Source organism: Mesoplodon mirus (assembly GCF_964341445.2).
Source record: "Mesoplodon mirus genome assembly, chromosome: 11".
Lineage (NCBI taxonomy): Eukaryota > Metazoa > Chordata > Mammalia > Artiodactyla > Ziphiidae > Mesoplodon > Mesoplodon mirus.
In genome coordinates, this window is record NC_138987.1 from 41,891,714 (window position 1) to 41,904,254 (window position 12,541).

Here is a 12,541-nt window from a genome sequence, read left to right on the forward strand (position 1 = left end):
GGTACTGCAGAGACCATCTTTATACATGTCTCCTTGTATACCTGAGCCTTTGGATTTTTTTTTTCCCCCAAAGCAGAATTTGAGGTAGGGACTTGGGTGAAGTAATTTAATCATAGGTGACCCCCAGCAGTCAGGAGTATGGCACAGGGGAAGCTGGGTGTGGAAGGGGGAACAACCAGTGCAGGGATGCCGTACTGAGTGGTAACTGTTGCAGGCAGCTGCAGCTCAACCCCGCTGGGTATCCCTGAGGGGTGCACCTCCAAATGATCTGTGCACAGGGCTGGCTGGTTTATCTATTAACCTGTTGCCCACTGGTTGAGAATTGCCCCTGGGCTTGTTATCTGGATGGACCAAGGCTGTGCGGTGAGGGACACCGTGAAGATTCGTTGTGGTGTGCTCTTCTTCTGAGACCTCCTCTTGCCTGACGCTGTTCACTCAGTCACGGGCTCTTGGAGGCTGTAGCTGTTTGGAATCTAAAAGCAAAGACCTGGACAGGAGTGTTAGTGCATTGCAGTAAGTTCAGTCCCCACTGCTGAAGACTGTCCTGAGGCCGTAAGTGGATAATCATCTCCCTGCTCCTGCTTGCAGTCTAGACTTCCCTGACTTTCCCCCAGCACTGTAGCTGGGCTGTGATGCCCAGGGGGTTGAGCCCTTGGTTGCCTCTCTCCTGTCGGTCTGTGGTTGCTGCAGCTGCCTGTTTGTGGCTATCCCTGGACATGGAAGTACCAAGAGACAGCCATTGAGCCCCTGAGTTCCAGATTACTCCTGCTGGTGCCCAGCTTGTAGTAGCAACTCTTCTTGATAATCAGGGTGGGTTTCTCCTGCCAGTGTAGTCGCTCTTCTTTGCCTGCTGGTTCACCAGCTTGAGAATCTCAAAGTGATCATTCTGTGGATCTAGTTTAAGATACACTAGATCCCTTTCTGTGCTCCCTGATGGAGACGTTCTTTGTCTTGGCCCTAGGGCTTAGTCCAGCACAGTCTAGCGTTGTGGGGTTGGGAAGCACAAATTCTGCAGGTTTGTCATTGGGAGTGGTGAGGAAAGGGGCCACTTTTTCTTAGGGTTAGATTTTCTCTTTGAACTTTTAGTTTGCTGGCTCACCGTGAGAAATTTGTTGCATTTTCTCCCTTTCTGGGCTCACTCCTCCTTGTATAATGATGTTGCGTTTGCTTCCACCTATTTCCCCAGTGACCCTAGCCTAAGATCAGGTTTTCCTGCTACTGGTGATTTGTGTCGTAGTGATATTAGGATATTGTGTATCTGGTCACTAAGCTAGCCAGCATCTTGGACCGGGTTCCCTCTCTGGAAGCTGTCTTGGCTTTGTCCTGACGTTGGAGGCGCACAGCTTTGCAGGTAACCCATACATAGGGCTGCACTGAGTCCAGCTCTTTTTCTCTCTCTTCAGATGCAGGGGAGTCCTGTCCTAACACTGACTTTTACGTAGTGACTCTGATCACCACAGGTGTAGGCGGCTTTTGGTTCTCGTCATCCTGCCAGAGTTGAATTGCAGATGACCTTAGGCCATTCTGGACATGTTCCACTCTGGTTTTAGACCTGATTATAGCCAAGTGTTTCCAGTCAGTTTCTGGTGTGTGGAGATATTCACCTTGTTTCAAAGTTGGGCTCTATATTTATAATTTTTAGAAATAAACATATGATTACCGTGTCTGGAATGGAGGGGAGATGTTTAAAGTGTGAACTCCTTTCTCACTGCACTTTCATTTCATAATGCAGTAGACTTTTGTATGTGTTTCCCCTGACTTGGTTGTGACTTTGCTGTGGGCAGGGTCTGTCTTCTTTATGGTATCTTCTAACATAGTGCCCGGTCCATTGTGAGTGCTTGATATATGTTGAACTGAATAAACAATGAAGAGCCAATGGCTGTAATGAAGAAAGTCACTTCTTAGCACTGACAGCCAGTCAATAATGACTGCTCTGATTGCTCAAAAGTTATTAATTCGATTTACCGTGTTAGTTATTTACTTATTTAATTACCTCACATATGCTGTGTACCATGCTCTGTGTTTAGTGATGCAACTCTAGTTGGTACAGTGTAAGTATTTCTAGCTCACTTCAAACCACTAAAGGAGGAATAGCTCAAATGCTGTAATATTAAACTTGTAACTTCTTTCCTTTCCTCATACACACACTCCTAGTTTTCCCTCAGGTTTTAATGACCATTTCAACCCCTCCTGAAAGCCTTTTTGACCTATGTGCTTCTGTCCTATGTTCCCCTTACCTCTTTCAAAGAACTTCACTAGAGTATTATGATCACTTGTCACCTACCAGTCCCACTAGAATGAGAACGATCTGAGGGCAGGATTCTTCTTACCTCTGTATTTTCAGTACCTCCTAGCACATAATGAGCACTTGGTTGTATTTTTATTATTTCCTTAGATTATTTAATTTTCTGGGGTCATTAGATATAAAGTGAGAGCACAGAGGAAAGACTCTAGTAAGAGGTATAAAAAATGATCAAATAATGACAGATGATGATTTCAAGAGGTAGAAGATGTTTTGGTGTTCCTCATTGCTTGCGTCAGTATGTTGACTGACTTTCATAAGGAAGGGGATATTGAGCACTTCAGAGGTCAGCCTAGTGCAGAACTCAAAATTAACCTACCATCTGCATGTACACACATTCACATAGCTTTCCCGCAAACATTACTGAGCCTCTGACCAACAGGAGTCTTTGGCTGCACCAAAAAGAAAAACAAAAAATGAAACAAAACGGGCTTCCCTGGTGGTGCAGCAGTTAAGAATCCACCTGCCAATGCAGGGGACACAGGTTCGAGCCCTGGTCTGGGAAGATCCCACATGCTGTGGAGCAACTAAGCCTGTGCGCCACCACTACTGAGCCTGTGCTCTAGAGCCCGCGAGCCACAACTGCTGAGCCCGTGTGCTGCAACGACTGAAGCCCGCGCGCCTAGAGCCCGTGCTCCCAACAAGAGAAGCCACCGCAATGAGAAACCCGCGTGCAGCAACCTGAAGACCCAACACAGCGAAAAATAAATAAATAAATAAATAAATAAATAAAAAGAAGGAGTTGGAGAGGAAGGTCATTATTAAAAAAAAAAAAAGAAAGAAAGAAAAAGAAACAAAACAACTCCCCCCCGCCAAAAGAAACCCATGCCACTTGTCAGCTTAGCAAAGGACGCCATATGCTGTCTTGACTCAACCATGATTCAGATCAGCTGTGTTGAGAGAGAACATCAATTATGCTACACTATAAAAAGAACATCATAGAGTGTGGTGACAGTTTCCTTTATTTTTACCTGTGCCATGAGCTAGAATACCACACAAAACTACTTGGTAAGGTGTTCTGACTCAGCTTCAAAATACCGATGTGGTCAGTGTGAGCCACCCCATGCATCCAATTATCTTAAATGGACAAAGTAGACAGGAAGAAGTTTGAGCCAGCAAATCAAAATAAATAAGGTTAGAATTGTGACCAACCATGCCCCCAGAGGAGAGTTTCTCAGCTCTTTCATTCTTCCAGTCTTTTGTAGTGGTCCCTGGACCCGAGGGTGTGGTCACTGGACCGTGGGCAAGGACACTCATTCAAAGACTAAGGAACCCTGGGGCTCACTCTAGGCTGAGTCAGCCTCTCTGACGGCCACAAGCCCAGAGAAGTCATATTAGAGGTAAGAGGACGATTTGTAAGCTAGGGATATGCTCACGGTAGCCGTGGAGGTTTTATATATAGTGCTTAGTTAAGTGCCGGGCACGGAATAAGCACAGTTTAAGTGTTAGTGGCTATCATCCTCATTGAGAATATTACAAAACTTGATCAGAAGACATTAAAGAAAACATAAATGGTTATACCATTACATGATAGGAAACTGCAATAACGTAGAGACATCAGTTCTCCCCAAGTTGACCTGTGGTTTCAATGCCATTCAAAATAAAATCTCAACGGGGTTTTTTCTAGACATTCACAAGCTGATTTTCTAACTAATATGGGAAACTCCTTGGTTTTCTGTTACTCTCTGACTCCCTTAAGGCTTTGTATGGATTCTTTTCTGACTCCTCAGCTTTTAAAACCCTTCCCGTGTGCAAAATTCCCTATGTCCTCAACCTCTCTGAACATTCCTTTCATCTTGATCTAGGTGAAATACGGCTCACTTCTAAGGACAAACTTTTCCCAGAAGGTCCTCAAAGTGGGCTGTTTTCTCCTATATCCAGTGTACTGCTTGGCTTGAAGGTGTGTAGGTGTGAAGGTGATTGTCATTGCTGCTTTCAGAACTTCTTCCTCCAAAACCCCTCCAACTTTTCATCTCATGCCATCAGAGTATACCTCATGGATAATCTCTTCTGCTATTAAAAGATCTGTTGGTCCCTCTATGTCGTTCCTTAAAGAATTTAGCTCTAGTTCACTGTTAACTCTGCGTTACTTCTCCTGTCTTAAATCTTGGTTATTTTAGTTTTTACATAGATTATCCTTTCATTACCCTGGCCTTTTATTTCTTGACTTTCTCTCCTTCAGTGAACTTGGACACCCCCTTCCTCCCATCTAACCACACATTGCCACGTGCTACCCAGGCCTTATGACTAACCATGGCTGCATTCCCTCCACAATCTTAATTCCAAGAGTCCCACTCTGGCTGCCTGTTGTATCCTGTCTCTCTGGGTCCCCTATTCCAACAAGTCTTCAACCCCACCAGGACCCACAGTCTGTTGATCCTACTCCTTCCTATTCACTGTCCCTTTTGTTCCTTATGGTCACATTTCCCTTCTTAAATCCAGTTTAGATCTAAGGATCAGTAATAAAGCATTTCCTTGTGTGCATTCTCAGTTCCCTTGCCTCTTCTCCTAACTTTGTCATACTTTCCTGGTAAAACTTCAGCCCTAGTTAAATCCAACTTGCTGTTTCCTTTGTGTCTGCACCCAAATAACTGAACGAGGATGGAGAAAAACTTACAACCAAACTGATTGGTCTTTCTGTAAATGGATGATCACTGACCTTGGGTAGGCATTTAGTTCTACCCAGCAATCCTTCTATTTCCCTAATCCATTTAATTCTCGTGCTTTCCTAGTCAACTGTTTTATGCCTTTTGCTCTCCCTAAGTCTCGGTTGCCTCTCCCTCATCCTCCTTCTCAGTTTCCTATTTTTCTGAAAAAATAGGGGCAACCAGAAGATAATTTCCAGGGACTCCCACTACCCTCTCTACCCCCTACTTGTATCTGTCCCCATAATTTGCCTTCCCTCTGTTACTGTTGGTGAACTGTCTTCCTTCAGATGCCAGCCACCCTCAGGTCTGCACTAAATTCCGCTCCCTTTTGCATACCTTGCTCCAACAATTCTCTCCCCCCCCTTTCTTAAATCATCAGTTTTACCTTTTCTGTTAGATTGTTCTCATCAGTTTATAGATCTGCTGTAATTTTTCCCATCCTAAGAAAAATCTCTCCCCCATTTCCCTGATTTTTCTCTGCTCCCATTTATAATAAAGCTTCTCTAAAGAGTTTTTTATATTCACCTACCACAATTTCTCTGTTCTCTTGAACCTATTCCACATTGCCAAGTCCATTGGTCTTCATCTTAAATCTTTATCTTACTGGATTTAAGATAAATCTTAAAATCTTAAATCTTACTGGATAAATCCTTGTCAGCTGCAGTTGATGTAGTTCATCACTTCTTTCTCCTTGAAACACCTTCATTTGGCTTCTAGAACACCACCCCCTTCGGATTTTCCTCTCGTTGGCTTTTCTCTCTGCGGTCCAGAGCTCAGTCCTCAGACCTCTTCTCCCCACCCACCTGTACTCTCCTGGCAATTGCATTCAGCCTTGGGGTTTTACTACTTTACATTTGACGGTAACTGTAACAGTTTTCTTTAGCTGGACTTTTCTCCTGATCTCCAAACTTGTATGTTCATCTGCCTACTCCACATTTCCACTTGTATTTCTAATAAGTACCTCAAATTTAACAAATCTCCACCTGAACTCCCGATTCCTCCCTTCTCCATATATCTTTACAGCAGTCTCCTCCAACTCAGTAAACAGCAGATACATCTGTCCATTTATTGCTCAGGCCAAAGTTTGGAGCCATCCTTGACTCCCCCTTCTCAGATACCCCTCATAATAATCTATCATCAAGTCTTATTGGCTCCGTCTTCAGAATACATTCAGAATCTGATCCGTGCTTCGTATGTCTGCCTCTGCCACTCTTTTCCAAGAATAGTGTCCTGACTGATCTCCTGTTGTCTTTTCTTTCTCCTGCTATGATCAGTTCTTTACAGAATAGCCAGAGGGATCCTTTCAAAGTGAAAGTCAGGTGATGTCACTCCTCTGCTCAGAACCCTCCCTGGGTTCACATCAGGAGCGGAAGTTCTTTCAGTGGCCTACAGAGCCTGTGTCTTACCCCTGAGTCACTGGATGCTTCCACCAAGCCCCCTGCTGTTCCTGTGATGCCTTTGCCTGCCATCCAAGCTCTTCTCACAGGAAGGGGCATAGTTTGCTTCCTCACCTTCTTCAGTTCTGTGCTCAAATACCACTTTTTAAATAAGGTCTTACATACAAAAAATCTTTCTCTACCTAAGACTGTAAAGACATTCTCCATATATTTTCTTCCAGAGTTTCATAGTTTTGCCTAACGTACATTCCTAAATCCATTTGGAATTACTTTTAGTAGGATTATACATAAGGCTCCAATTTGGTTTTTTCTCATATGATTGATAGTTGTTCCAGCACCTCTTCTGGAACAGTCCGGCCTTCACCTGGGATCTTTAGTGCCAGCACTGTCATTTGCCAGGTTTCTTTGTGTGCACAGTTCTCTTCTGGACACTGTCCACTTCTGTGCATTTCACCTTCTCTTCGCTTCCTTTGCTTGGTATAATGCATTTGAGATTCTCTTTGTTCTGATGACAGATGAATTTTGACTGTGGTGAGGACATTGGGGAAGAGCGAAGCATGTGACTTTTCGGGGGGGAGAGGACTGATATATTTGGAACCCTTTAAAGCTGGTATCGCCAAACTATGATCTGTGGGCCAAATCTGACCTACCACCTGTTTTTTTTTTGTTTGTTTTTTTAATGGCCTTTGAGTTAAGAATGATTTTTACATTTTAAATGGTAGGGGAAAACAAATGACCAAAATTTCATGACACATGAAAATTATATGAACTTTAAATTTCAGTGTCCATACAAAGAGTTGACTAGAACACAGCTGTGTTCGTTCTTTTGGATGTTGTCTCTGGCTGCTTTTGCCCTGCAGCAGCAGAGAAGTTGTGACAGGGGTTGTCAGGTCCTCAAAGCCTAAAATATTTACTCTCTGGCTCTTTGCAGAAAAAGTTTGCCAACCCTGCAACCCTGTCTCAGGGAGTTGTCTCAGCTTGAGTGTCCTGGATGTGACAGAAGAGGGGAATAGAGTATATAAAGGAGAGTTTTGAGGTCTGCAGAGATGAATTTCAAACTTTTGCCTAGGCTCTTTCTGGTAGGAGATAGAAATGTTTTTATTTTCTGTTTTTGTTTGTCTAACGCAGTCAAATCAGTAAGGGGTTTATGCTTTTAAATAACAACCAATGATTGTTATTTTAATCTCTGAACTTGTGTGTATTCTAATAGTTTTTCTCAGTGACAGTGGTTAAGCGACTCTAAACCACATGTGCCAATTTTTAATTAAATGTCGGGTATTAGAATGAATCTTTCAACCAGGAGGTAAGTCTTAGTCGCAGTGTTAAATGACGAACAGTTAGTCTCCTTTTCAGAAGGAGGTGCCGCCTGATGGATTGACTGTAAGATGTGAGTACGGATGGTATGTTAGGCCTATCTAACCTGTGCTGTAATCACCGGTAGTTTTCTTTAATTTTATTCAAACAGGACTTGTCAGGATTAAACCTACAGATCTGTTCAAACTTGAAGGAAGTGCAGTTCTACCTTTTGTATAATTCAAAGGCTGTTTTTGTTCTGTAATGTAACATTTCATTTTTAAGTTGTCTTCAGGGTATACATTCATTCCTATGTAAAAGGAATGTCTAATGGTTGAATTTTAATTGTCCTTCTAAGTACTTTCGGCCTTCTGAGAATGAAGTAGCTAAGCTTCTTAAAGTCTTTGTGAATATTTTGTGTTAGTTTGGTTAAAGCAGAAGTGACAGCAATTTTTATTATTAATAACATTTGTAATATACAAATGATTGACTGATCTTTACTGGTTATTTCACTGTCGTTAATCATTACACATACTTAGCTGTGCTGTCTTGACAGTGAACATGGAATTTGCAGACAGAGTACATTAGGACTCCTTTGGATCTGTAATGCCAAATAGCTTTCTTTCAAGGCTGTGGAGAAGGTAAAGAGGTACAGAAGAGAGTTAAATGTTTTCACAGTAGTTACTGTTAATGAAAAGCTTTTTTTGTCCTCATCTGATAAAAGTTGTTAATTTATTATATTGTATTAAAATATGGTGAATAAAATCTGTAGATATTTATTATATGGCTCTAGAGGAAAAGTTTTTTCCTTTCACCCTTTATAGAGGGGTACAGACATCTAAGAAATAGTCTCTGCTTTCAAGAAATTTAAAATGTAGTTAATTGAGTTACAACCTCTCACCTCTCCCTCCCCCTTTAAGCTTGCCCATTCAGTGGGTGAGTTTATCATTCAGTGGGGAAGGAGAAATTAGATGTTTCTTAAATACCAATTATAAGATATTAACACCTTAAGATATGACCTTTTTTTTTTTTTTTCAAATTTTTGGGTCCAGGATGTGTGAATTTCTTAATGGGAATGGAGGAGTTGAGCTAGTTCCTCAGTGTTTCCCTTTTTCCAGTTGCTGCAAAGTACACTGATTTCACTGCTCCCATCAGGCCTGGTGCCTGGCTCAGGGCACATGCTCAGTACGTGGGTTACCTGACAAGTCTGTGAAGCAGTTAGATCCTGCTCTGAATATGTGAATAGTCTCATCACTGTTTTAAACTTGAATTGAACAAATGCAATTAGTGAATGCGGGTCTGGGCCCTAGAGATACAGAAAAAAATAAGGTAGTCTCTATTTTTCTGGGATTTATAGTCTAGCTGGGGTGATAGACCGCATCAGTGAATGTAATCTGATGTGGGTAAATGCTATTCCGTTCTATGGGCCGAGCTCCAGGGGCGCATAGAGATGGGCTGCAGCTCCCCTGAGTACTCTGAGTAGCAGAGGAGTCTCACCAGGGCTGTGGGTTTTCAGAGGCCTGAAAGGAGCCCGCAGTTTCTTCCAGGCAGAGGCTTGGGTGGGGGTGGTGTGAGAGGGCTTCTGGGGGAGGGCATACATGTGAACAGACCCAGAGGATTGCCAGTGCTTGCTGGTTTCAGGAATCCATGGCGAGGACAAATGACAGTGATCACAGTCCCAGATTATTTTCTCTTTATACCGCGTATGTGAACTGTTGTATGCTGGATAGATGCTGCCGTGATTACTCTTTAGTAGCTATTGATAGTTATTTGTGTTTCAGGAGTCTTTTGGTTGGCCGTAGTTCAGGTAAACATTTTTCTTTTGGTTAGAAGTGTAATGAAGGAGAAAGGCATGGTGTATATGTGACAAATTAACATGTAACATTGGAAATTATTTTGGGTGGTTCATGAACTTACTAATTGTTCTATGGTTGGCATATCAGTTACCCAGTTTTCCTAAGAACAGTGCTGTGATTTTGTGTTGTCTATTATAGTTTGATTTCAAAGCTTTTGCTGTGCTAGATATCAGTTTTGAGTGAAGCAGAGGTTAAGATTTCAAAGAGTGACATCAGAGAAGACCATTCACAGTAGGAAGGTGGTGCCCATGAGAGAGGGAGCTTGTGAAGGACCCGCTGAAAGAAATCATACTGGCTTCTTTACCCCAGGTATAAACACACATTTCTTAGTCATCGTAGGAGAAAAAAAAAAGAGGCTTTATTGTAGATTATTTGAGTTCTAGAGCTCTACTTTTATTTGACTATAAGATTAAGTAATAAATGTCATCACACTTTATGCAGGTGGGGCAGATAGAGGTAATTAGGTTTATTCTTTGTTGTAGAAATCATGATCACTCTTGTCATTCTTCAGAATGTTTTAAACCCGTGGGTACTTTCTTAGCGTGTTAATAGTGCCTGCACTATATTTAGTATCATTCGAGCCCAGAGCACGCCTCCCCCAAATAAGCCTCAGTGGCATATTGATTTTTTTGAATTAAAGTTACTTAAGAAAGAGCCAGTGCAAGAGGGACGCTCTGACCCTCCTCTCTGTTGAAAGCAGGCAGTAAATCTCCGTGTGAGAGGTACCCTCCCTGCATCTGGAGTCAGAAGGACAGCCTTATCCCCAGAGGTGAATTTGGGGCCAAGAAGCCTATATAAACAAACCTTGTTTCCTCTATAACGTACTACCCCAAGTCCAGACTCTCCTTAGATTCTTCACTAACTAAGCACCCAAAGCCTAAGTTTCTTTGTTCTGTCAATTCCTCAGAAATTTAGTGTTTCTTTCTCTAAAAAGTATAAAAGCCGCCTGCTGTGGCCCATTTTTTAGGTCCCATTTCTATGAGACCTCCATGCACACGAATTAAAATTTCTTTTTCTCCTGCATGTCTGTCAATTTTATTATTAGTCCCGTGGCAAGAGCTCTAGGGGTAGAGTGGGAATTGCCTTCTCCCCAGCAGCACCCACTTCTCCTTAAAGCTGTCGTGAGAGTGTTAGTGAATCTTCTTTTTGTCATATTGTCACTGAAAGTGGCTTACACACTCCATTGTTTTATACAGTTTCTGAGGCAGGACTAATGCTGCACCTTTGAACTTTCACCTTTTTATTTGGTTGCTTAATTGCTGCGACCCTGAGCCAAAGCTTCATGATCCCCATTTAGAGAGGGCCAACGGGGGGAGGTGGGGCAGATTATTTTATGCACGATTTCCCAATTTTTAATTGAGTAATTTATATTCTGCCTCTTTCCAAAAACAAATCCTGACGTGCCTTAAAAAATAAATACAGTTAGATAAAGTAAAGGTAAGGGAGGAAATTGGAGGGGAGGGAAAAGCCAGGAATAACGTTAGTACTCAGGAGTCATGCTCAGGGATCCGTAGTGTTAAAGGTGGGTCGTGGGTTTGACTCCAGGCTCCTTAAAGGCAAAGACAGAGGAGAACGTGATAAATAGTGATTTCTATCATCCATCCTTAAGATAAAAAGGCGACACTTGGAGTACAAGTATTTATGGTCCTGAAGCTCGCGGAGGGAGTGTCTCCCAGGCCCCCGAGCAAGCACAGCCGCTTGGGGCGCTTCAGTGGCCGTGCTTCTGGAGAAATGCGCAGCTCCCGGTGGTCTGGCTTCAGTTCATCCAGGGGTGAAATGTAGGGTGCTGGGATTCCACGGTGCGAGCACAGGGAGAGAATTCCTATGGTCGGGACTAATCTGTAAGAGTCTCTTCAATTGTCTAACAGCAATTTTTCTTCTGACATTAAAGCGGATTCTTGTTTCTTTAGAGGATTCATGGAATGAGGAAATGGGCTTGCGTTTAGATGCCGTGCTGCACACAGAAATCCTTCTCTTCATAGCTGTGGAATGAGAGCCAGTGTGGGCAGTGCTCCTGGCATGAGAGGCCGTGGGAACTGAGGTGCCCAGTTGGGGGGGGCGGGGTGAACAGCCACAGGTTCATCCCCCGTCCTGGGCACACACTCTCCCTGGAAGCGAGCTCTCTCTGTCTCTCTGTCCGTCTCCCTCTGCTTCTGTCTGTCTCCTTCCCTCCTTCCCGCTCCCCCGGCTCCCCTTCTTTGTGGTTGAACGTGTGTAAGCTCAGAGCACTGCCTCTGGCTCCTCTATCTAAGAATGGGTAGTGTCTCTGCCCCCCAGGCAGTCCTTCATGAGGACCCTTTCTCATAACTTTACTGCAGGTACACACTGGGTGACAGAGGACATGGTTATATTCTCTGTCTAGAACGTGAGATGCAGATATTCTGGTTGGACTAAGGGCAGACCCATAACCATAAACAGTCACCTTAAACGGGGGTTCGGGTTGTCATGGGGTGGAAATCAACTGTTTCAGTTGGAATTGTGGCTCCAAAAGTTATCAGCTGAGGGATGTGGGCAAGTTACATAGACTCTTCTCTGTCTCAGGTGTCTTGTCTTTAAAATGGAGAGGACAGTATTGGCTTCCTAAGGTTAATGCAAAGATTAAATGAGATAATACAGGGACAGGTTGATGATAAGAGCAGTGCCTTGGCGAAGTGCTCAGCGTACGTAGCTCTTTTGTGTCTTAAACGAAGGAGCTGGAACAGATAGGCCTAGCTTGCCTCCCCACAAAATTAAGTACCAGCAGTGTTCTGAAAAGGATGTTTGGAAATTTCTTTTTCTTTTTTTTCTGGTTTGTAACAATTTTATCCTTTTTCAGAGAAACAGCACCCAGGACTATCTTCCAAAGAGTCCTGGATATCCTAAAGAGATCTTCTCATGCCGTTGAACTGGCCTGCAGAGACCCATCCCAAGTGGACCATCTGGCTTCCAGTCTGCAGTTAATAACGGAGTGCTTCCGGTGTCTCCGGAATGCTTGTATCGAGTGTTCTGTGAACCAGAACTCAATCAGGTGCTGTTCTTTGTCGTTACATGTATGCCTTTGATAAT

General features: G+C 43.2%; 1 protein-coding gene across 1 annotated transcript in view; it reads left to right on the plus strand.

Moving 5' to 3' along the window:
* ATXN10 (ataxin 10) overlaps nt 1-12,541 on the plus strand; it is a 160,176-nt gene that overhangs the window by 9,669 nt on the left and 137,966 nt on the right. The window contains exon 2 of the mRNA XM_082635894.1: nt 12,312-12,503. Within this exon, the coding sequence (XP_082492020.1) occupies nt 12,312-12,503 (192 nt within the window). The remainder of the gene's footprint in view (nt 1-12,311; nt 12,504-12,541) is intronic.